Below are 24,293 nucleotides of genomic sequence, written 5' to 3'. Positions count from 1 at the left end.
TTATGTAGAAAAAAAACATTTCTGTTTGTGAAATACGTTCTTCATATTGGAAATGTTTGTTTGTAAAAACAAAGGTGTGGTTAGCAGCTGGCCTGGTTATTTCCGGTTATCCACCACCCAGGGCCGCGCCTGTGTGTTTTGTGGTGGTAACGCGTACGTATAATATTTTGCGTGTCTCGCGCGTAACGTACGCACGACGTACGATGCGCATTCAATTGCAAGGAAACCACCAGCAGAGAGTCGATCAGAGCGAGCTGAAAACTGTTTTATTTATTTCAGTGGTATAACGTAAGTACACTATTTATTGACAATATGAATTGACAAGATCTTTATATTTATTAATTATGTTCAATTGCACCTACTAGGTAACCACTTTTTTTGGTGTAGCCCATGCCATATAAGCCTATCTTCTTCCGACATCTAGAAAGCTTCTCGCACACCCTGCTGCCGCCGGCGCGCGCGGGTTGGGGGTGAAGTCACAGTGGGTGCGCTTTGTTGGTGGTGGGGGTGTCCCCTAAAAAGTGCATAACATGTAATACGTACACAATCAAACGACGACTCATTTTTCGTTTTATGTATTCTGGTTTGATAGTTTTCTTTATATATAAACTGAGTCAAGTTAGCTTAGGCTCGGCCGGGGGCTCGACTAATAACGACATTATTTAAATTACTGTACGTGTATACAGAACAATACCAATATAGGTACTCAAATTAAAATATAAATAATAATAATTTTAGGATTTTTTGATGATGAATACAAAACCGATTGTTTTACTTTTGCTGATCTCATCGTTAATATTGATGTTATCTCGAAGAGGTAATGCATCAGGGTATATATATATATATAATAATGTTATGATTATTAATCAGAATATTCATTTTAAATACCTTTACAATAAATTAAATAGGCCTAGGCCTATGTGTTTATTATGTAGGCCTAACTAATAATACTACTACTAATAATATTCACTATCTAGCCTATATTGTTGTTTAAAATAAAATATTACAATAATGAAGTAAAACAAAAATATAGACCTAGGCCTAGGCCTACTAGTAGTAGTACTAAAGTTACTTATTAATATTCACACAAAAACATATTAATTCCGTACGTTTTGTGTTTTTAGCCAATGGCATTGTATGTTATTCCTGTGACAGCTTTAGTTACACAGGTTGTGGTAGTAGCAATTTTGATCCTACTGGTAAACCACTGATGACGTGTGAAGATGGCCGAGTATGCTCTGTAAGTATCTGGTTTTGCCCATACAAAATAAAAAAATGCTCTCCCACAAAAAACTAAAAGAAAAGAGAACTAAGAAAATGTTTATCAACGTTCATTTATTGTATATTTATTATAATTACTGTTAATATTAATAATGATAATAAACTACGAAAAAATGGTGAGTTTGAGGCAAGCCATTATTCTATATTTCGAACTTTAACATTAATTTATCTTCAGGAAAATTATTAATCAATAATGCTTTTTACTGTTTTAATGGATTTTTTCGAGAGCTTTTCCAACTTTCGTATAGCAGCAGCTGATATAAACTACTTTACTTAGAAAATTGTATGTAAAACATTCGGCCTTTATCCGAAATGTATAACATTTTTTTTGTATTATCGATGCACCACCTCTGGTTCAACGTTAATGTTCAAAACTTTTCTTTGTCTATAGAAAGCTCGTTTTGGAGGAATGACAGGACGTGGGTGTGGCTATGCTCTTGATACTCCTAATGGCTGTTCAGAGTACGAAGAAATTTTTGCTTGTACGTGTGAAACAGACTTATGTAATGGCGCTTCTGATGCTCATTTCGGTAACCTGAAATTTCCTCTTTTAGTTTGTTTGCTTCTTGCAGTTATTCGTAAATGTATTTTATAAAAATAAATTTGTTCTCAGTTTTAGAAAGCAATTTGTTGTTTGTTTTTTCTTTAGTTTTATTCCAAAATCGGAGATCCCCAAAATCATTGACACAAGATAGAAATATAAACTTTAGCACCAATTAACAAGTACTGTATTATCAACAACCAGAATCGACAAGAAATATTTCTTACAAAAAACGCTGCTCGCTTATTGAAAAATATTTTTTATTTCAAATGTTTTTGAATGTGTCATTTTATTGTCACATAATAGATAGTTATTTTACCTGAAAAAATGTAATTTAAAGCAACAAATACTTAAATTGTCTGTCAGACAATGGTTTTTGGGTTTCTTTTCATTTTTTATGTGAATAAATATTACTTTTTTGTTACAGAAGTGAATACTCAATTTCTGTCACTTTAGTTAATTTTATTGCTAAGGTCAAATCTGGGGGTCACTTCATCACCCTAGATATTTCAATTGTGAAGTATCCTATTACAAACACAAACTTTAATGGACTGTTTCGATAATAATTCAATGAATATCTGACACTGACTGAATATAGGGATTTGTAATTTTAGCATGACATGTCCTAATAGACTCTTTCCCAGCCGTTTTTTGGGTCTACTGTAGCAGCTGGAATCAATAAATCATAGTGGAGTTTCCATTTTCACAAAACTGTCTGTCCTTAGAACTATAACTGCTGCTTGCTTTAGCTTCTGATTGAGTAGTCCTAATGGGACGTAGCGGGCTAGAGCAGCAGCGTGAAAAAAATTTAGTATATAGAAAAATGTTACCATCTAAACACAAGAACTTTTTTACGATTCTTGCGTGTCATACGTGTGGTGGCGCTAGACTGGAGTTTAATTTTGATTGATGTGTGTGCGTAGGTTACGGTATTTTATTTGGTAAAAACCACATAAATTCATTTTTTTTTTCGTTGCAAAGTCTCTGTGCTGAATAATAACAATTAATTTACAGTGTTGATTACCGAAAAATTATTTATAACATAAATAAACTAAGGGTAATGTAGATGTTTTCCTAGGCCAGTCTTATTGAATATTCTCTTCACATCAGTAAAATCGACCACGGCCACGACCGCCAGAATTGACAGTTGATTGCGCTTCAGAGTTGATGTTGTGGGCCTAGCTCAACGAACTTTGTAAAACAAAGTGTTTGTGTTTAAATTTGCGTTCAACCACAACAATATCGTCCGTATGGCTTCCAAAAACAATCTTAATTTGGGCAAAAGCCAAGTATTAAGTTACAAGATCCACAATTGGTCAAGTTATTCTTCACATTATGTACCAGAGTAAGTTGTTTATTTTTGTTAATACATATTATAAGTGACTAGAACCAGTCTACACCACATCTAAATTATACTACAAGTTAAGCGGGCTAACCCTTAAACATTAGTAAACATAGGGCCTGATAAGTAGTAGTAAGGAATACAGTGTAGACTCTAAAGGATTGTCCGGTCAATTTCGTTAGCCAATGTAAATGATTTGTAACGGTACACCTTTTAAGAACCAGAATAGATCAGTTGTCTCTGCACTGTGTCCATAGTCATAGTAATATGACACATAACCTCAAAACTGAAATACTATATAAAATGATTACATTTAAAACATTAAAGAAAACAATGTTCAATTTAATTATAGAAATATACAGACGAATTGTCCAAAGGTACTCTCATCAAGATGGTCATCAGACAGCAATTGTCCTACTCAGGTAACAAGTTATCTTCTTTTTAAAGACTCATATTAAAATGCATATCGAGTATACATGCAAACTGCTGTCCTAAGGCCTTTATAAGGTACAGTAGCCTTTCGATTCAACCAAAGTACGTCATGTTAATTGTCGGTAGTGCGCATACAGGGATGTGGTTGCTTGTGCCCCAACTCAAAAATCTGTCTGACAAACCATGTAATTACAATGATTGAAATAACATTTTTTAAATTCCTTTTTTTTAACAGTTCCTGACACTCCGACTGGAGCCATGCTCAATTGTAGACAGCATTACATTTGGCAAATATGAAAGAACTCATGTATGCAATCTTCGCATGTTTAAGATATATGGAGGACTCTGTGAAGACAATATGGTTGAGCTGTTAAGCAGGTTAGAATATTTATATATATAAATATACTTGTGTTTGGTAGATGATGGGAAACAGTTACAACCTAAATTTATTTTATTTTATTTATCTGTTCATCATGATATTAATTGTTGTTATTTCCACGAAAAAGAAGTTTTGTGTGGAGTGGGAACAAATTATATGACTGAACCTAACAATAATGACATGAGAGGTCACCACGATGAGAGCACTGTAAGTGTATATATGAGACACAGTTGATCACATTGGCTCTCTGATGAATGTAACAGTCATCAGCCTGTGAGCACTGTAAGTGTATGTATGAGACACAGTTGATCACATTGGCTCTCTGATGAATGTAACAGTCATCAGCCTGTGAGCACTGTAAGTGTATGTATGAGACACAGTTGATCACATTGGCTCTCTGATGAATGTAACAATCATTAGCCTGTGAGCACTGTAAGTGTATGTATGAGACACAGTTGATCACATTGGCTCTCTGATGAATGTAACAATCATCAGCCTGTGAGCACTGTAAGTGTATGTATGAGACACAGTTGATCACATTGGCTCTCTGATGAATGTAACAATCATCAGCCTGTGAGCACTGTAAGTGTATGTATGAGACACAGTTGATCACATTGGCTCTCTGATGAATGTGACAATCATCAGCCTGTGAGCACTGTAAGTGTATGTATGAGACACAGTTGATCACATTGGCTCTCTGATGAATGTAACAATCATTAGCCTGTGAGCACTGTAAGTGTATGTATGAGACACAGTTGATCACATTGGCTCTCTGATGAATGTAACAGTCATCAGCCTGTGAGCACTGTAAGTGTATGTATGAGACACAGTTGATCACATTGACTCTCTGATGAATGTAACAATCATTAGCCTGTGAGCACTGTAAGTGTATGTATGAGACACAGTTGATCACATTGGCTTTCTGATGAATGTAACAATCATCAGCCTGTGAGCACTGTAAGTGTATGTTATATAGATGAGACAAAATTGATCACATTGGCTCTCTGAAGAATGTAACATAATACGATTAGACGGGACACCAATCACTTAGTTAATTTTTCTGTTTTATCTAATTTATTGTTTGTGGTTATTTTTAGTGGTTTGAAGAACGACAGTCAGGCAGAAGTGTTCCAAATTACCCATAAAGTAGGAAAATCTCCATTACCGTGTAGATACATCAAAATAGGTGAGTACATCCATTATGTCGGGTTTAGTTATTAATTAATAATAATTTCTGGGGAAATTCAGCCTCTTGGTAGCAACAGCACAGCTTACCTGAAGATGATCCTCTACTCTTTGAAAATAGTGTACCTATAGTTCTTTATTATGCCCATGTACACTGGGCCAACGACTTTATATCCCATTTGAAGGATGAAAGTAAAGATACAAATAAACCCATGCCCCTCTCATGTTAGTCTGATGCCTTACTATTACTACTTTCTACTAAGTTAGATTTATATAATGATTGTTTTCTTTTGTCTTTTATTTAGTTCCATTGATGTCGTGGGGTACTAGTTTCAACTTTAGTATTTGGTACGTGGAAATCCATGGATATGATGACCCTGATGTAGTAAACCCTTGCCTTGTAAAATACAATGAGGTAAGTCTCTTAAAGTTCTGCTATAGTTCCACTTGTGTGTTGCAGTTACCATCACTTTGTGAGTGAGTGGCCAATCGGTTAAGACAGTGGAAACATAATCCAAAGCCTTATGGCAAGGGTTTGAGGCTCGGTCGCTCCATGGTTCTGGTGGTAGAACAAGTCTTCTTGGATAAGGCCTATAAATCGTAGGCCCAGTGTACACAAAATGCTCATGAACCTAGTAATGTAATGTAACTCGACATTTATATAGCGCTATTTCATGAAGATCAGAGCGCTGTGGACTTAAATGTTACACCTTTTCAACAACATTCTTCTCCCCTAAGGGTCACATCGTGTCATCGGCAGCCAACTACGGCGCCATTACGTCTGTCCACAACCGTGTCTGAACTAGTACACCGGGGTAATCTTTTGAGACGAGTCGCTCACACAGCCACTGTCGTAGACTAGACAAAATAGTGCCATAGTTGGCAGCACCGACAGGGCGTGAACTTTAGGGGAGAAGCATGTAATTGGAAAATGTAACATCTAAGTCCACAGCGCATTGAGGCGACAAATATTTGTGGATAATATGTGGACTATTAATGCATTAACTTTGTACGTACGCCAACACATCCTAATTATTCCAATAAAAATCTATATATTTCTGAACAATAATTTGTATGACTTGTAGATTCTTGTTTAGATAATAATCATATTAATCATCAATGGCCGTATATTATTTTTCTTTTAATAGTATCGTGAAAAAGAAGCGATTCGTTTATGTTTGAAGCACTTTCGACAACACAATTATAGCGAAGCGTTTGAAACGTTACAAAAGAAAACCAAGATTTGTTTAGAGCATCCAATGCTAACAGAACTACATACTAGATTGGTAAGTGTATGGGGTAGTGTAGCCTAGCAGGGGTTAAAGGTTAAATAGGACCACCATGGATGGATTTGGAGCCTCCAATGCTAACATAAACTAAAGTACTACTAGATTGGTAAGTGTATGGGGTAATGTAGCCTAGCAGAGGGTAAAGGTTAAATCATGATTTTGAACTCCACTCCCTAAGCCTCAAATGAGACTTCATTTATAAGCATGTCAAAGTAAAATAGTTTATCCATCTTTTAATTGGCGAGTTGCTCGTTGTTGGATGCGTATGACAATTAAAAAAAATAAATTAAAAAATATAATATACTTTACTTAAGTAATAATATACTGAAACTAGTTCAAAATTTTTTGAAGTGAATAAACTAATTGCTATCAATATGTTTTTTAGGTTCTACAGGGTGACTTTGACGTGTGTGAGACTATAATGGAAGAAGCATCAAAATCAAATCTATTTAAATACTATATTAGTAAACAAGAATATTTGCCTGAGTGGAACCCGATATCTATGTTATCAAGCGTTGAGGACGATAAGAGGCCTGGCATGAGAGGTGGCCATCAAATGTGTATTGATGTTGTTACTGGTATGTACTTTTATGGTATTAAGCTCTGTCCACACTATCAGACTCGATGTGACAACAAAATGTGATGTGCCCATAAATGGACATGATGATGTAATATCACTACCATATTTAAGCATATCACTACCTTCAGCATATCACACTTTTTTTGTCAAACTAGTTTGATATTGTAGACAGAGCTTTACATTGAATTAGTTTGAACGTTGAGATCATCCTTGAAAACTCTTTATTTTTTATATATGTATAATTTTATTTTAATCTATTTATGGAAGAAATGCAAACAACATCTTGTGTGAGTGAGTTTCAATCCTTAACTGCTCTTGATGTAAAAAAAGTCTTGAAATTGCCTTGTGATCAGTTGTCCAAAATGAGGGGTTGACATCAAACTAATATTTACATTTTGTATGCATTTGTTGCTTTCAGCCTTCATGGATATATAAAGTTGAACTTGTGAATTGATTGAGAGTTGAGTTTGTCATGAAACTACTGCGTGACCTGAATATATTCTTGGTTTTCTTTTTAGAAACAATTTATTTATATGGAGGCTGGGATGGGTCACAGGATTTGGCTGACTTCTGGGCTTACAAAGTGGCTGATGGAAAGTGGCAATGTTTATCAAGAAACACAACAGAACAGGTAGAATCATTCAATCAGTAATAATCAATCATCATTATATCATCAATAATCAGTATATCGTTAATAATCAATCAATCAATATTTCAGTCATTTCGCTTTATTTTGGATCTCATATCCATGGAATAAACAGTGCACAATCAATGTTACAATCTGACAACATTTAGATTGACTTAACTAACAATAAATAAATGCTCATAACATTATTTGAACTATTATAATCAATCACGATTAGTAATTGATAATCATAAATAATAGGCAAAATTGTTGGAATATCTGCTCAGGTTTGCATCAATTTGCGCATACAGCATTAGTGGCATTTGTTTTCACAATGTGCCACTCGTCTATGTGAATATTGAGTGAAAACATTTGTCAAGGGCTGTTCAGGACCAGAACAGGTGAGAAATATACTTTACACAAATCAACTTAGACATGAGAAAAACAGAAAATATATTTATATTATAACTTGTGTTTTTATTTCAGGGTGGCCCAAGTGCACGTTCTTGCCATAAAATGTGTCTGGATCCAGATCGACGACAAATCTTTATTCTTGGCAGATATCTTGAATCTAACGTCAGAAACATATCACCACTTAAGGTTAGTGTTTATACATTGTGTTTGATTATAGCACAGGAAATAGTGCCTCAAAGCATTGTCTAAAGTAGCACTTAGTGTTTATACATTGTGTTTGATGTAGCACAGGAAATAGTGCCTGAAAGCATTGTCTAAAGTAGCACTTAGTGTTTATACATTGTGTTTGATGTAGCACAGGAAATAGTGCCTCAAAGCATTGTCTAAAGTAGCACTTAGTGTTTATACATTGTGTTTGATGTAGCACAGGAAATAGTGCCTGAAAGCATTGTCTAAAGTAGCACTTAGTGTTTATACATTGTGTTTGATGTAGCACAGGAAATAGTGCCTGAAAGCATTGTCTAAAGTAGCACTTAGTGTTTATACATTGTGTTTGATGTAGCACAGGAAATAGTGCCTCAAAACATTGTCTAAAGTAGCACTTAGTGTTTATACATTGTGTTTGATTATAGCACTGGAAATAGTGCCTCAAAACATTGTCTAAAGTAGCACTTAGTGTTTATACATTGTGTTTGATGTAGCACAGGAAATAGTGCCTCAAAACATTGTCTAAAGTAGCACTTAGTGTTTATACATTGTGTTTGATGTAGCACAGGAAATAGTGCCTGAAAGCATTGTCTAAAGTAGCACTTAGTGTTTATACATTGTGTTTGATGTAGCACAGGAAATAGTGCCTCAAAACATTGTCTAAAGTAGCACTTAGTGTTTATACATTGTGTTTGATGTAGCACAGGAAATAGTGCCTCAAAACATTGTCTAAAGTAGCACTTAGTGTTTATACATTGTGTTTGATGTAGCACTGGAAATAGTGCCTCAAAGCATTGTCTAAAGTAGCACTTAGTGTTTATACATTGTGTTTGATGTAGCACAGGAAATAGTGCCTGAAAGCATTGTCTAAAGTAGCACTTAGTGTTTATACATTGTGTTTGATTATAGCACAGGAAATAGTGCCTGAAAGCATTGTCTAAAGTAGCACTTAGTGTTTATACATTGTGTTTGATGTAGCACAGGAAATAGTGCCTCAAAGCATTGTCTAAAGTAGCACTTAGTGTTTATACATTGTGTTTGATGTAGCACAGGAAATAGTGCCTCAAAACATTGTCTAAAGTAGCACTTAGATAGCAAACAAAATGGCAAATTGTGTTTGATTATAGCACAGGAAATAGTGCCTGAAAGCATTGTCTAAAGTAGCACTTAGTGTTTATACATTGTGTTTGATGTAGCACTGGAAATAGTGCCTCAAAGCATTGTCTAAAGTAGCACTTAGTGTTTATACATTGTGTTTGATGTAGCACTGGAAATAGTGCCTCAAAACATTGTCTAAAGTAGCACTTAGTGTTTATACATTGTGTTTGATGTAGCACTGGAAATAGTGCCTCAAAACATTGTCTAAAGTAGCACTTAGTGTTTATACATTGTGTTTGATGTAGCACAGGAAATAGTGCCTCAAAGCATTGTCTAAAGTAGCACTTAGTGTTTATACATTGTGTTTGATGTAGCACAGGAAATAGTGCCTGAAAGCATTGTCTAAAGTAGCACTTAGTGTTTTTACATTGTGTTTGATGTAGCACTGGAAATAGTGCCTCAAAGCATTGTCTAAAGTAGCACTTAGTGTTTTTACATTTTGTTTGATGTAGCACAGGAAATAGTGCCTGAAAGCATTGTCTAAAGTAGCACTTGGATAGGAAACAAAATGGCAAGTTGCGTTTGTTGTATATTTTGTGCAATTTTGTCAAATATAGTCAGCGATTTTATGTTTACCCTGAATTTGATTTCTTTTTTTTTTTCTTTTTTCTCAGAGTGACTTTTATCTGTATGATATTGAATCAAATACGTGGACGTTGATTTGTGATGACACAGGGTCAGAGGGCGGTCCTAAGCTGATCTTTGATCACCAGATGTGCTTGGATATTGAAAAGTCAACAATATACGTGTTTGGTGGCCGTATACTTACAAGGTATGTGGAGGACATTAATACATTCAATTCTATTTATTTGCATACCTAGAAAATTGTGTTGCTGTGAGATTAACAGCACAATAAACAAGGCCATATAGATGGCTGCAGTCGCGTGCTTAGTGTTTACCAACCGACCGACCGACCAACCTACCAACTGACCAAAATTACTGAACATGTTTAAAAATGTTGAAATGTTTAAAAACAGTTATATTTTTTAAATTTACACGTGCGTAGCCTGTCACTTTTGACGTGCTCGTATAACGTAATTTCGAGTTGAAAAGTAAGTCAAGAAAACAGAAATCAGGCAAAAAGAGTGCGCAATAACATTTAACGCGCAGTGCGCGCGCAAAAATCTGTGCACTCATGGCAATTTTTTAAACGCTTAAAATTTCCTGAAACGTACTCTTATTTCATCGAAAATAAATTTTGAAAATTTCAAGCGCGCGAACGCATGCGTTACATGCGCTACGCCCGTAATTGTATTGCCATATGATGATTTATGCCCTGAAATTTATGAGTACCAAATTTTATTTAATTGTGATTCATGGTTGTGAAGATATGATTACAAACGTGATTTCGTTAAATCGTGCGTAGACCGCGTAATTTTTTATTGCGCACCGTGAAAATATAACCACATCGATTCCTGGCCATAATGAATATACTGTGAAAAATTGACTTAGCTAGATTAAACTGACATCAAGATAAGGTCAGAAAGCGATAAAACGCATAGTGATACCGGACCGACAGACAGACCGACCGACCGACATAGTGAACTATAGAGTCGCTTCCACGCGACTAAAAACAAAACTATTACGAAATATATTGGTATGAGATGTGATTAACCAGAACCTCAATAAAATAGTACATGGGTTGGGTTTAGCATTGTTTTTAATTGATAGTAATAGGTGACATACAGAGCACCTGTATGTTGCAGGGGCGGTCACAGGACTATTTTAAGAGGGTTCCCCAAAGACTCCAACACTGAGTATTTGAGCAAGCAAGTTGTTAAATGACACCTCTAGATGGCCGCAAATGGTACTCTCGCACGTAAAATTCATGATAAATTGCAACTCTAGTTCGCTGGAAATGTCACTCACTCTATAGTGCGCTAGCAAACAGAGGATTGTAGCCTATATTATTCCACCGGTAATAAAACATACGCGACTAACAATATAGGATAACATTTTGTTTCGTTCAATGCAAACGCCACGGGGAAGTCCCAACTAAGGTACTTTTGGTACGGTAATACATTCTAATAACTGTACTCATTTAATGTAAATTAATTATCAATTAATAATTTTAAAAATATATTGAGCAAAACGTTGAATTGTATTATTTTGAATTAAATGCTAAATAAAGTCAGATGTTAAAACCACATTTTCCAAAATTCAATTTTATTTATCCACTATAAACTTTGCAACGGTATTGTTTAAACCACACTCTAAAATAAAACAATGAATTACTACGGAAATTTGGTCTAATATTTACGGACGTACAGAAGTGAAGATAAATAGGGTACTAGTAACTACATGCATCCGAAATACAAAACTATACGGACAATTATGATTTGGCCTAAAAATTAGCCTTAGATTATGGAAAACCACTGGTAAAACGCAATCATTATGGACAAATCGATTATTAGCCTTTGCAATATGCCTAATATTTAAAAGGAATGAATATAGGCTATATTATTTTCGTTTGTCGGTGAATTTTATTTAACGCAAAGTTCATGTGTGAATGCTTGATCCATTAGAGGTAATCTGTTTTGTTGTTGTATTATAACACAAGTTCATTTTGGATTTTCAGTAAATTACTAATGGTTTATTCAAAGTCAAACTGTAACTAATCCCTCACTATTCAATCAAAATGTTATTATACTACTATATTGTTGAAAAATGGATTGCGTGATACGAAAATGGATTGAAAGTAAAACATAACAATGATACGTTCTTGTCTGGTTATTGGGTATTCATGCAGTGATGAAGCGGACGATTATTTTTGTAGCGTTCCATTTAAAATACATTTTGTTACAAAGAAATACTATTAGTTGGCGCCAGCATGACTTCTTTTACCAATTTTAACAATTAAAGATGTATTTTCCCTTTGACTAATTCCAAAAAAAAGTGGGTCATTTTGAAGTATCATAATAGTTATTAACTTTCAGCAAAAATTAGTCAGAAAAAAAATTATTTAACTGAAATACAAAATTCAAAAAATAACTTAACTTCCAGTCAAGGGTTTTTGATCAAAACATATCTCATGCAACGTGCTTGTTTGGCTACTCTGTATGCATAATCATAGAACTTCCTCGCGATCTATGTGACCTTCTCAAGCGTGACGTGTTGTAAACAATCCTAATTAGCATTATACATAATGTATACTCATGGTTTGAAATCTTTGCTAGCGACGATTTTCCAGAGGAAATGTAATAAGATTAATTTACCTGTTAATTACGTAAACTTGTTGTTTTTGGCTCGAATTTTCGACTTAAAGTGAATAACTTTAATATTACTTTGATATGGCCAATTTAAATTTAGAATATTTTGACCTGCATTTTTTCTCGAACACAGTGTGTGTTGGCCTCCTTTCGTACCTCTCATCTAGAAAGAGATACATCTCCCTACTCTCATGACGCGCGCACCACAAGCAACTAGTCAATCAGAAATTCATTCTGCGCATGATCAGAAACTTATCTACACTTATTTGTGCGTGGTATATAGTAGGCCAATTGGTGACTGCCATGCATTCTGCCAATTTACAAATATTCTCTTCCAGACTGGACTTCTATAACGTATAAATATGTATATGATGAAATGGGACTCAATTTTAATTTAGTGGCAGAAACAACGTTTAGTATGAAATTATTGGGGTTGCCCGTGCCACTAGGGCAACACCCCTGGGTTCGCCCCTTTTTGGGTTGGGTTTAGCATTGTTTTTAATTGATAGTAATAGGTGACATACTGTAAAAGTACACCTGTCAAAGTGATCATGTCAAAATAATTCTGCTTCAATTTCTGCATTAACTGCTATTATGTTGGTATATTTAAACTCACTGTTTAGTCTATTACAATGTACAAGTTTATCAGGTATGATTACAAACGTGATTTCGTTAAATCGTGCGTAGACCGCGTAATTTTTTATTGCGCACCGTGAAAATATAACCACATCGATTCCTGGCCATAATGAATATACTGTGAAAAATTGACTTAGCTAGATTAAACTGACATCAAGATAAGGTCAGAAAGCGATAAAACGCATAGTGATACCGGACCGACAGACAGACCGACCGACCGACATAGTGAACTACAGAGTCGCTTCCACGCGACTAAAAACAAAACTATTACGAAATATATTGGTATGAGATGTGATTAACCAGAACCTCAATAAAATAGTACATGGGTTGGGTTTAGCATTGTTTTTAATTGATAGTAATAGGTGACATACAGAGCACCTGTATGTTGCAGGGGCGGTCACAGGACTATTTTAAGAGGGTTCCCCAAAGACTCCAACACTGAGTATTTGAGCAAGCAAGTTGTTAAATGACACCTCTAGATGGCCGCAAATGGTACTCTCGCACGTAAAATTCATGATAAATTGCAACTCTAGTTCGCTGGAAATGTCACTCACTCTATAGTGCGCTAGCAAACAGAGGATTGTAGCCTATATTATTCCACCGGTAATAAAACATACGCGACTAACAATATAGGATAACATTTTGTTTCGTTCAATGCAAACGCCACGGGGAAGTCCCAACTAAGGTACTTTTGGTACGGTAATACATTCTAATAACTGTACTCATTTAATGTAAATTAATTATCAATTAATAATTTTAAAAATATATTGAGCAAAACGTTGAATTGTATTATTTTGAATTAAATGCTAAATAAAGTCAGATGTTAAAACCACATTTTCCAAAATTCAATTTTATTTATCCACTATAAACTTTGCAACGGTATTGTTTAAACCACACTCTAAAATAAAACAATGAATTACTACGGAAATTTGGTCTAATATTTACGGACGTACAGAAGTGAAGATAAATAGGGTACTAGTAACTACATGCATCCGAAATACAAAACTATACGGACAATTATGATTTGGCCTAAAAATTAGCCTTAGATTATGGAAAACCACTGGTAAAACGCAATCATTATGGACAAATCGATTATTAGCCTTTGCAATATGCCTAATATTTAAAAGGAATGAATATAGGCTATATTATTTTCGGTTGTCGGTGAATTTTATTTAACGCAAAGTTCATGTGTGAATGCTTGATCCATTAGAGGTAATCTGTTTTGTTGTTGTATTATAACACAAGTTCATTTTGGATTTTCAGTAAATTACTAATGGTTTATTCAAAGTCAAACTGTAACTAATCCCTCACTATTCAATCAAAATGTTATTATACTACTATATTGTTGAAAAATGGATTGCGTGATACGAAAATGGATTGAAAGTAAAACATAACAATGATACGTTCTTGTCTGGTTATTGGGTATTCATGCAGTGATGAAGCGGACGATTATTTTTGTAGCGTTCCATTTAAAATACATTTTGTTACAAAGAAATACTATTAGTTGGCGCCAGCATGACTTCTTTTACCAATTTTAACAATTAAAGATGTATTTTCCCTTTGACTAATTCCAAAAAAAAGTGGGTCATTTTGAAGTATCATAATAGTTATTAACTTTCAGCAAAAATTAGTCAGAAAAAAAATTATTTAACTGAAATACAAAATTCAAAAAATAACTTAACTTCCAGTCAAGGGTTTTTGATCAAAACATATCTCATGCAACGTGCTTGTTTGGCTACTCTGTATGCATAATCATAGAACTTCCTCGCGATCTATGTGACCTTCTCAAGCGTGACGTGTTGTAAACAATCCTAATTAGCATTATACATAATGTATACTCATGGTTTGAAATCTTTGCTAGCGACGATTTTCCAGAGGAAATGTAATAAGATTAATTTACCTGTTAATTACGTAAACTTGTTGTTTTTGGCTCGAATTTTCGACTTAAAGTGAATAACTTTAATATTACTTTGATATGGCCAATTTAAATTTAGAATATTTTGACCTGCATTTTTTCTCGAACACAGTGTGTGTTGGCCTCCTTTCGTACCTCTCATCTAGAAAGAGATACATCTCCCTACTCTCATGACACGCGCACCACAAGCAACTAGTCAATCAGAAATTCATTCTGCGCATGATCAGAAACTTATCTACACTTATTTGTGCGTGGTATATAGTAGGCCAATTGGTGACTGCCATGCATTCTGCCAATTTACAAATATTCTCTTCCAGACTGGACTTCTATAACGTATAAATATGTATATGATGAAATGGGACTCAATTTTAATTTAGTGGCAGAAACAACGTTTAGTATGAAATTATTGGGGTTGCCCGTGCCACTAGGGCAACACCCCTGGGTTCGCCCCTTTTTGGGTTGGGTTTAGCATTGTTTTTAATTGATAGTAATAGGTGACATACTGTAAAAGTACACCTGTCAAAGTGATCATGTCAAAATAATTCTGCTTCAATTTCTGCATTAACTACTGTTATGTTGGTATATTTAAACTCACTGTTTAGTCTATTACAATGTACAAGTTTATCAGGTAGTGTATGATTTAACCCATGAATAGTTTTCTAAATAATTTCTAAAAGGGCAAACAGAAATGGGGTAGAATAATTTTGACTACAGCTTTCAACATACTATTGTTAAAGTCAATTTATTTTTTCAAATTATTTTATGAAGACTAACTTGTTTGTAATCATTCCTTGTGTTTATTAGTACGGCGAGTACAGAGGAACGGCAAAGTGAAGCCTCTTTTAGTGGTCTTTTTTCATATCATATACCAACGAACACTTGGAAGAAACTCAAAGAGGACTCCACTGGAACAACCCCACCTAATGAAATGAAATCAAGAATTGGACATTCCATGCTCTTTCATTCAGTAAGTGTAAACTTACAGACACAATAGCAACATATTGTATCATTACGTGCCTATAGAGTACACGACAAGTTGCTCAGTATGATTAGCAGACATGTCATGTCGATGATGTCATAATCACCTACCACAATTAGTACACATGTTTATGATGTCATAATCACCTACCACGATTAGTACACATGTCTATGATGTCATAATCGCCTACCATGATTAGTACACATGTATATGATGTCATAATCACCTACCATGATTAGTACACATGTCTATGATGTCATAATCATTTACGTGACATTTGTTAATTATTTCAGAAAAATCACAAGCTGTATATTGTTGCTGGACAACGATCAAAAGATTATCTCAGTGACTTTTTCACGTATGATGTTGTGACCAACGAAATTGACATCATTTCAGATGGCAGTAAAAAAGACGGCACACAAAGTAAGAATTGAATAAAAAATAAATAAAACCTAATAATAAAAAATTATTATAATTCCTCTATCATACCGCATATCGTATGCATCAACCACTATATGCCTTATATTTGAGGTCAGATTTGAACCAATGACATGGCCAACCTACTGTACCACTAAAAGACTATACTTACTTACATTGGTTTAATCACCTTTTTTTGTTTATGTTGTTTTTATTTATTATTTATTTAACCTTACCACTTAGCCCACCCTTGCTATATGAAATAAAGTGTTTATGTGGTTTATTTATTATTTATTTAACCTTACCACTTAGCCCACCCTTGCTATATGAAATAAAGTAAATTTTATTAAACTATATAAACCTTACATATTTTTTTTACAGTGCCTGCTGCTGGGTTTACTCAACGAGCCACTATTGATCCTGAGCTAAACGAACTACATGTCCTTTCTGTGAGTATCTATAGAGAGAGAGAGAGAGAATACTAATAAAATTGGTTTACACACAGTTTGACTTTAAAGGGAATTATTTTTACTGTAGCCCCCTCTAGTGATAAAAAAAAATAGAATTGGGAGGCCTGTTTTTACTTTTCCTCCTGAATATTTTGAAATAGAAAAAATGTCCCGAATGTTTATTAATTATCCCCACTAGGCCCTAGTTTGTTGCCACGTCTAACAATAACATGGTGTATACATTGTTTATTATGGCCCAAGATTGTTTTAAAAAGAGTTATCTATTCATTCTTTTCAATATTTATAGCAAGTGCATGTTTTGCTATAGTGCACTTTGCTGACCTTAAGTTGTGACCTCTGCTAACTAAGTTATATTTTTCTAGGGATTAAGCAAGGACAAAGATAAACGTGAAGAAGATGTTAAGAATTCTTTCTGGGTTTATTATATAGATCAGAATAGATGGTATGTCTGTCACGATATAATATCATTTGTTGTTACCTAACGCTTGGTTCCCACTGGGCACAACACAAGAATGTATTGTAAGCGCGTCAAAAGTAATTTGACAAATCATGAAAAGATGCTTGCTTGTGATTGGTCAACTGTGTGTGTTACTTTGGGTTAGGTTGAATCCACTTAGGAACCAAGCTTAATTTTTATTTATTAATTTCCTCTCAACAATGCAGCACAAGCTGATTTGCACGAGTTATATATATATAAAAAAACTATCAAAACAGAAAAATAAATAAAGGCATGCGAAATTTTAATTTTAACATTGCAAAATCATAATTGCAAATTCAACAGTTTAATTTGCCTCCGGGAGATTAATCACTTCATAGCCTGCTTATAATAGTGTACCTGTAAACCCTAAACAATGCTAGCATCCTGGTTAGCAGAGCACCTGTGTAATAATACCCAAATCTATTGTAGCACTTCAAGGCTAACCAACATAAAGGAGGAATTATACCTATTTTTTCTTGAAAACAAAGTGAAGCTTTTAGGTGTCTGTTGTTTTATTTAGAAGCAGTCAGGCGGCTCAAGCGTGACCTGAAAACCCAATGTTATGTATAAATAATCCTATTAAAGATAAATATGTCGCTGACAATACTTGTTTTTAGAATAAGTAGAATTCTTTGATTTGAAATTCAAATGGAAACTTTGAATGATTGATTTTTCCATAGAATTTCATTTTGTTACCTAAACATTTTTTTCATTATTATTATAATTTTAAGATAATTATTATCCTTAAAATGCATTGCGTATTAAATTATTACTATTGAGTTAATATGCGTCTTTACTACTGCAAACCTGCAGACTAGCATTGTCTTCTTTATTCAGCAAGATCGGGTGAGGCTATGCAATTGGTCTGACACAAGGAAAATGTTCTTAAATACAGATTTTTAACTTTAAAAAGCAAATTATTATTACAAAATTGACAGACTGTCCATTGATAGGTTAACTTTCAAAAGGATATTGTTATTTAGTATCGATTGGAAACCTAACTTTAATAATCATGATGATGATATTGTTGCTAAGGGTAATAGAATGTTGGGTATGCTTGGCATCACTGTAAAAATGTTAATAGTGTTACTAAACTTTATACCTGTCAACCGATTTTTTCAAAAAATTTTCGATCTCTCAATCAAATCGTATCGAGCATGTTCAATCCAAATTTGTTTATTTCATTTAACGCAACAATTCTGGTCCTCTAATCAATCTTCATCCGCATCATAATCAGAGAAGTTTTTTCGATTTGGTTTTTCTCTTCAAAATGTTTTAATGTTTTTAATTGTAATTTGTTGTGATTTTTCTCTCTTAAAATTAATTGTTCTAGCTCTTGCAACACTAACCTTTTTTCCGTTCCGTCGAATCAACGTTAAAAATTATCCAAGCTTTACAATTCAATTTCTATTAATGACAAGACTATCGATATTTTTTTGAACAGTTCGTCAATTTTTTAATCTAAATTCTCAAAGCTATATTTAACTTTGCCATTTTTGTATGTTTCATATTGTATTTTTCTGTGTGTTTATGTAAATATTTAATATAAATATCTTTAATAGGCATCTTATAATTGCTGAATTTTTGCTGTTGGGTGTATTTTAAATAAACTAAAATTCTAAAAAATATTTCAGAAATTAAATTACTATTTTGATTTTTTTTAATCCCCACAGGTCTTGTGTATACAAAAACGATAGTACAAGTCCAGGAAAATCCAACAAACCTACAATAGAGCCTTGTCCTCGCTACGCCCACCAACTTGTCTATGACTACGTGCATAAACGCCACTACCTATTCGGGGGTAATCCAGGCAAACCAAACTCATTATCACCAAAGATACGCTTGGATGATTTTTGGTCATTACAGGTAAGCCAGTAACAGGAAATAAGACTTTAGTTTAACAATCAACCTTTGTCGGCATCAAAACACTTCAAATCAAAACAATTTGTGAAAAATAGCAATTTTTCCAATGATCTTTTTGTTTACTTGTTTTTTATTTTGATCTAAATTATCAACTCAAAAATCATATATAGTATTTTTTTTATATTAGTATATCATATGTAAAAGAATAAATGAAGAAGAGAATAAAGTAAATACTTTTGAATACATTAAAACAAAATTACAATTATGCGCTGTTAGTAGATACTATAAGTATCACCTTTGACCTTTGCCCTTATGTCAAAATCTCAATTTGTCTTTTTTTAGTTGTGTCGTCCTTCTAATGACAGTATTCTGCGACGTTGTCGATATCTAATACGCAAGCATAAATTTCACGAACTGGCAAGTGACAACCAAGTTGATGCTCTGCGATATTTACAAACGGAACTTGCGGAAACCGTAAATCATAAAGATGAAGAAGAAACGCAAGAAGTAAGTCGAACTACAGTAATTTTGATCTGGTGACCTTTTCGTCGCCAGGTTTAAAGCAAAGTAGAAAATGCTGACTGTTCGTAATTAAATTAGGTTGGGTTCAATATTTACACAGTAATTATTTCAGGTGTTTATATAAAGCAATTGTATGATGAATACTTTACTTTTCAGTTTCAACAATTGGCGGCTTCTTTGTTCCGTAACAATGAAGATATAGCAGATCATTTATTGACGGTGGAGAAGGTTAATGGACATCCACACTTCACCAGTAGAACACAGGTGAGAAAATAAAGAGATTAACGCAAACAGATTAAGTACTAAAGTAGTTGCTTTGGTCTACACTATCAAACTTGATGTGACAACAAAATGTGATGTGCCCATATATGGACGTGATGGTGTGATATCGCCTCATTGCCATGAGGCCCCGACAGCCTTGCTACATCCCACGCCCCATTATGAGACCCTGAAATCCTTGCTACATCCCCCGCCCCGTTAGTGAGGCCCTGACAGCCTTGCTACATCCCCCGCCCCATTATGAGGCCCTGAAATCCTTGCTACATCCCCCGCCCCATTAGTGAGGCCCTGACAGCCTTGCTACATCCCCCGCCCCATTATGAGACCCTGACAGCCTTGCTACATCCCCTGCCCATTATGAAGACCTACAAGTACTTTAGCCCTGATTGTGATTCTATTACCACTACTTCTATTTGACCTGGATTTAAATTCGCATGAAGAGAAATCAAAATATAGATATAGGTTTTATGTATTGTGTCCCTGTCAAGTTGTTATTGACACAACAAAAGTAATGGTTTACCTGTTGTCAATTATAAAACCCCTAAGTAGGCCTACATAAGGTATGTAAGGTTCCATTTATCAGTGTGTAGTTTGTGTGGGAGTTGAACACTATCCAACTGGTTTAAGTCTTTGTTTACACATCCTTTTAAAACTGGGGTTGCCATAAGAAAACAACTAGAATAGAATAGCATTCCTTAGTTTCTTTCATTGTACATTCCACATTTCAGGTTTGAACACAATTAAAATACAGTTTTATATTTATATAACTAGAAACTTTGAAGGTTAAATTTAAATTTATTTTGGTTTCAACTCCACTCCCTAAGCCTCAAATGAGACTTAGTTTATAAGCACGATAAATTGTTAAATAGTTTATCCATCCTGTAATTGACGAGTTACTTGCTGTTAGATGTGTATAGAAAAAATTATATAATATATTTTTAACCTCTTTTTTGGGACCACCATATTATAGGGATGTTTTATTTGTATTTAGTGCACAGTGTACAGTCCTTTTCCTTTTACTTCTTTAGTTTTCTCGAAAAATGTTTTCATCTGGTTTAATATTTGCTATCTGTGTACAATTCTTTACAATAAACCAGTAGAGATACGTAGGTGTGCGACGTTTCAACTTGTCAATAAATCTTCATCTAAAACGTCGCACACGTACGTATCTACACTGGTTTGTCGTAAAGAATTGTATACAGATAGATTCTTTAGGTTCCAAATAAATAATCATAATTTTCAACTCCATTGTAAATATTTAATTTCTTCTTTAACACTTAATTGTTTACAATATACTTTATATAACACCTAAATAAATTCCTGTCATTTGATTGGACAATCAATAACTATTGAATGATCATTCAATAGTACCTTTTCTAGCATACAAAAAAAAATTATTATCTATTATTAACTATAAACCGTATTTCAAGTGTAAACACATTGCTTGTGTGTACTTTAAAGAACCTAGTACATTTTTAAGACGAGTAGGGGGTTACCCTGTGTACTAGAATACACACAGCCACTGTGTTGTGGACAGATGAGAACGCCATAAGCCGATTTTCCACTAGGGGAATTTGTTTTTGAAGAGAAAAAAATCGCCTACTCTCTTTCCACTACATGAGCGAATAGCTGCGACTTTCATGTTCCTCGCGTGCTTGCCGAGTTTTTCGATTCGCATGAGTGCTCATGAAAGCGTCATAGCTCATTTCCTGAGCTCTGATTGGTTGCGCAATATTTCACTTCGCAGACAGAAACTCGAATACACATGTGTATAGCATGACGCTTTCGATTTTCTGTCTGCGAAGTGAAATATTGCGCAACCAATCAGAGCTCAGGAAATGAGCTATGACACTTACATGAGCACTCATGCGAATCGAAAAACTCGCCATGCACGCAAGGAACATGAAAGTCGCAGCTATTCCCTCATGTAGTGGAAAGAGAGTAAGCAATTTTTTTCTCTTCGCAACGTTGGATTCGCGCGAACAAATTCGCCTAGTGAAAAATCAGCTTTGTAGTGGCTGCACGGACATGACGTGACCCTACGGGAGAAGCATGTAGTTGAAAAGTGTAAAATCTAGTCCACATCCGTTGTTATTATTATTTCCTTGTTTTTTTAGTTGTTTGATGACTTGGTGAGTTTCTTTCCTGAAGATATGTCGCAGCCAGTTGGTAATTTAGTGGATCTTATACCAGTATGAGACGTACGCTACAGTCATCCAATCTAGGATTAAAGATATCGTGAATGAAATGAGTACCGCGCCGCAGAAACACATACTTTTACCCAACAGAATGTTCTTAATAAAAGAATTAGGAGAAACTGTGTTATTAGTCAACTGAACAACATATTTTAGACTTCTAACTAGTAGTATTAGTTTATAACACTATGGAGAATGGTAATTATTGCGATATAAATGTACTGTTTTAATTATTCACTTTTACTGTAGATGGCAACAAACATAAATGTTATGTTACATGCTATGCCATACTTTTTAATTGACTACAACAAATAACCCCATTTTTTAAAGTACTTATTGTAATTATGTTGTTTGTTTTTAAAAAATAATGTATGATTGAGAGAAATCTTGGTACTCTTTTCACACTAAACTGGTGCTTTATACTTGACCACTTGTAATCAATCAGTTAAAGAATTTAGCTTATTTTATTAAATATTGATATAATTCTAATTAAACCATAATTACAAAAAGCTTTATGTATATTATTTGACTAATTGCAGTGTTTTAAGTGTATTCCCATTTCATTTTTTAATATTCTTTTTTAACAAAAATCCCTGTACAGGGACTTTTTCAAAGAATGGCCCAAATACCAATCTTTGAAAATTGTTATGCAATAATATTGCTAAATATGAGGATATATTGTACATCATCTAATAACATAGTGACCAGTGAGTCAACAAATACGGTCGAAATTTGGCCTTTTTTTTTTAAAAACACCGAAATATAAATATAACTAGAGGGTACTCCGAGAGTACAACCCTCCGCCTACGGTAAAATTCCCCTACATAAAATGTCCCCGGAAAATATATATATATTTTTTAATTTTTTTTAAAATTATTTCTAAGTGTAAATAGGCTAACTGCACACTACAAAGTTGTGGATGAGAGTTTGGTGTAATGGTTATGTATCTAGCCTCTCACAGTTGAGATCGCTGGTTCAAGCCCTGCTGAGGTTTTTCTTTTTAATTATTTTTTTATTTCTTTTTTTTTTTGTGGACCTTGATCTTTGACCCTTACCCTTCAAAATTTAACCACAATTATATGATGAGTCATTGATATGTGGCTAAGTTTGGTGAGAATCGGATAAAAACTGTGGTTTCTAGGCAGTAATATAGTTTTTTGTTAGTTGTGACCTTGACCTATGACCTTTTCCCCTCAAATTCGTACTCGTCCGAGCTTTTGGGGCATAGATCATTGTGGCCAAATTTGGCGATAATCGGATAAAAACTGTGGCCTCCAGGCTGTTCACAGACACACACACACACACCCACCCACACACAAACATACAGGTGAAAACATAACCTCCTTGGCGGAGGTAATAAATAATATAAATAAAATACCTGATATTGGACGTGCGCTACCTGATATTGGACGTGCACTACCTGATATTGGACGTGAGCTACCTGATATTGGACGTGCGCTACCTGATATTGGACGTGCACTACCTGATATTGGACGTGAGCTACCTGATATTGGACGTGCGCTACCTGATATTGGACGTGAGCTACTGATATTGGACGTGAGCTACCTGATATTGGACGTGCGCTACCTGATATTGGACGTGCGCTACCTGATATTGGACGTGAGCTACCTGATATTGGACGTGAGCTACCTGATATTGGACGTGCGCTACCTGATATTGGACGTGCGCTACCTGATATTGGACGTGAGCTACCTGATATTGGACGTGCGCTACCTGATATTGGACGTGAGCTACCTGATATTGGACGTGAGCTACCTGATATTGGACGTGCGCTACCTGATATTATTGGACGTGCGCTACCTGATATTGGACGTGCGCTATCTGATATTGGACGTGAGCTACCTGATATTGGACGTGCGCTACCTGATATTGGACG

General features: G+C 34.6%; 1 protein-coding gene and 1 long non-coding RNA gene across 2 annotated transcripts; both read left to right on the top strand.

Annotated features, from left to right (window-relative positions):
• The first annotated feature begins 229 nt into the window (after window positions 1-229).
• LOC140059617 (uncharacterized) lies at window positions 230-1,940 on the top strand. Its single transcript, XR_011847236.1, has 4 exons — window positions 230-288; window positions 739-817; window positions 1,125-1,240; window positions 1,673-1,940. It is a non-coding gene; the product is annotated as an uncharacterized lncRNA (long non-coding RNA).
• A 766-nt stretch (window positions 1,941-2,706) lies between these two features.
• On the top strand, window positions 2,707-22,845 carry LOC140058832 (muskelin-like). Its single transcript, XM_072104584.1, has 18 exons — window positions 2,707-3,167; window positions 3,517-3,586; window positions 3,832-3,974; window positions 5,073-5,161; window positions 5,466-5,575; window positions 6,309-6,446; window positions 6,835-7,027; window positions 7,548-7,660; window positions 8,141-8,254; window positions 10,048-10,205; window positions 15,998-16,160; window positions 16,466-16,595; window positions 16,971-17,038; window positions 17,422-17,501; window positions 19,211-19,403; window positions 19,743-19,907; window positions 20,079-20,186; window positions 22,319-22,845. Exons 1-18 carry the CDS (start codon window positions 3,073-3,075, stop codon window positions 22,397-22,399), a joined length of 2,211 nt encoding a protein of 736 aa, XP_071960685.1. The 5' UTR covers window positions 2,707-3,072; the 3' UTR covers window positions 22,400-22,845.
• Window positions 22,846-24,293: the final 1,448 nt, after the last annotated feature.

The sequence above is a fragment of the Antedon mediterranea genome, chromosome 9 (assembly GCF_964355755.1).
Source record: "Antedon mediterranea chromosome 9, ecAntMedi1.1, whole genome shotgun sequence".
Lineage (NCBI taxonomy): Eukaryota > Metazoa > Echinodermata > Crinoidea > Comatulida > Antedonidae > Antedon > Antedon mediterranea.
This window is presented reverse-complemented; position numbering and strand designations above follow the sequence as displayed.

Bases quoted from the DNA above. Each gene is read 5' to 3' on its own strand.
- LOC140058832 (XM_072104584.1), top strand. From the start codon at position 3,073: ATGGCTTCCAAAAACAATCTTAATTTGGGCAAAAGCCAAGTATTAAGT. The intron at 7,661-8,140 runs GTAGAATCATTC...TTTTTATTTCAG, and splicing joins CAAGAAACACAACAGAACAG to GGTGGCCCAAGTGCACGTTC. The intron at 19,908-20,078 runs GTAAGTCGAACT...TTTACTTTTCAG, and splicing joins ATGAAGAAGAAACGCAAGAA to TTTCAACAATTGGCGGCTTC.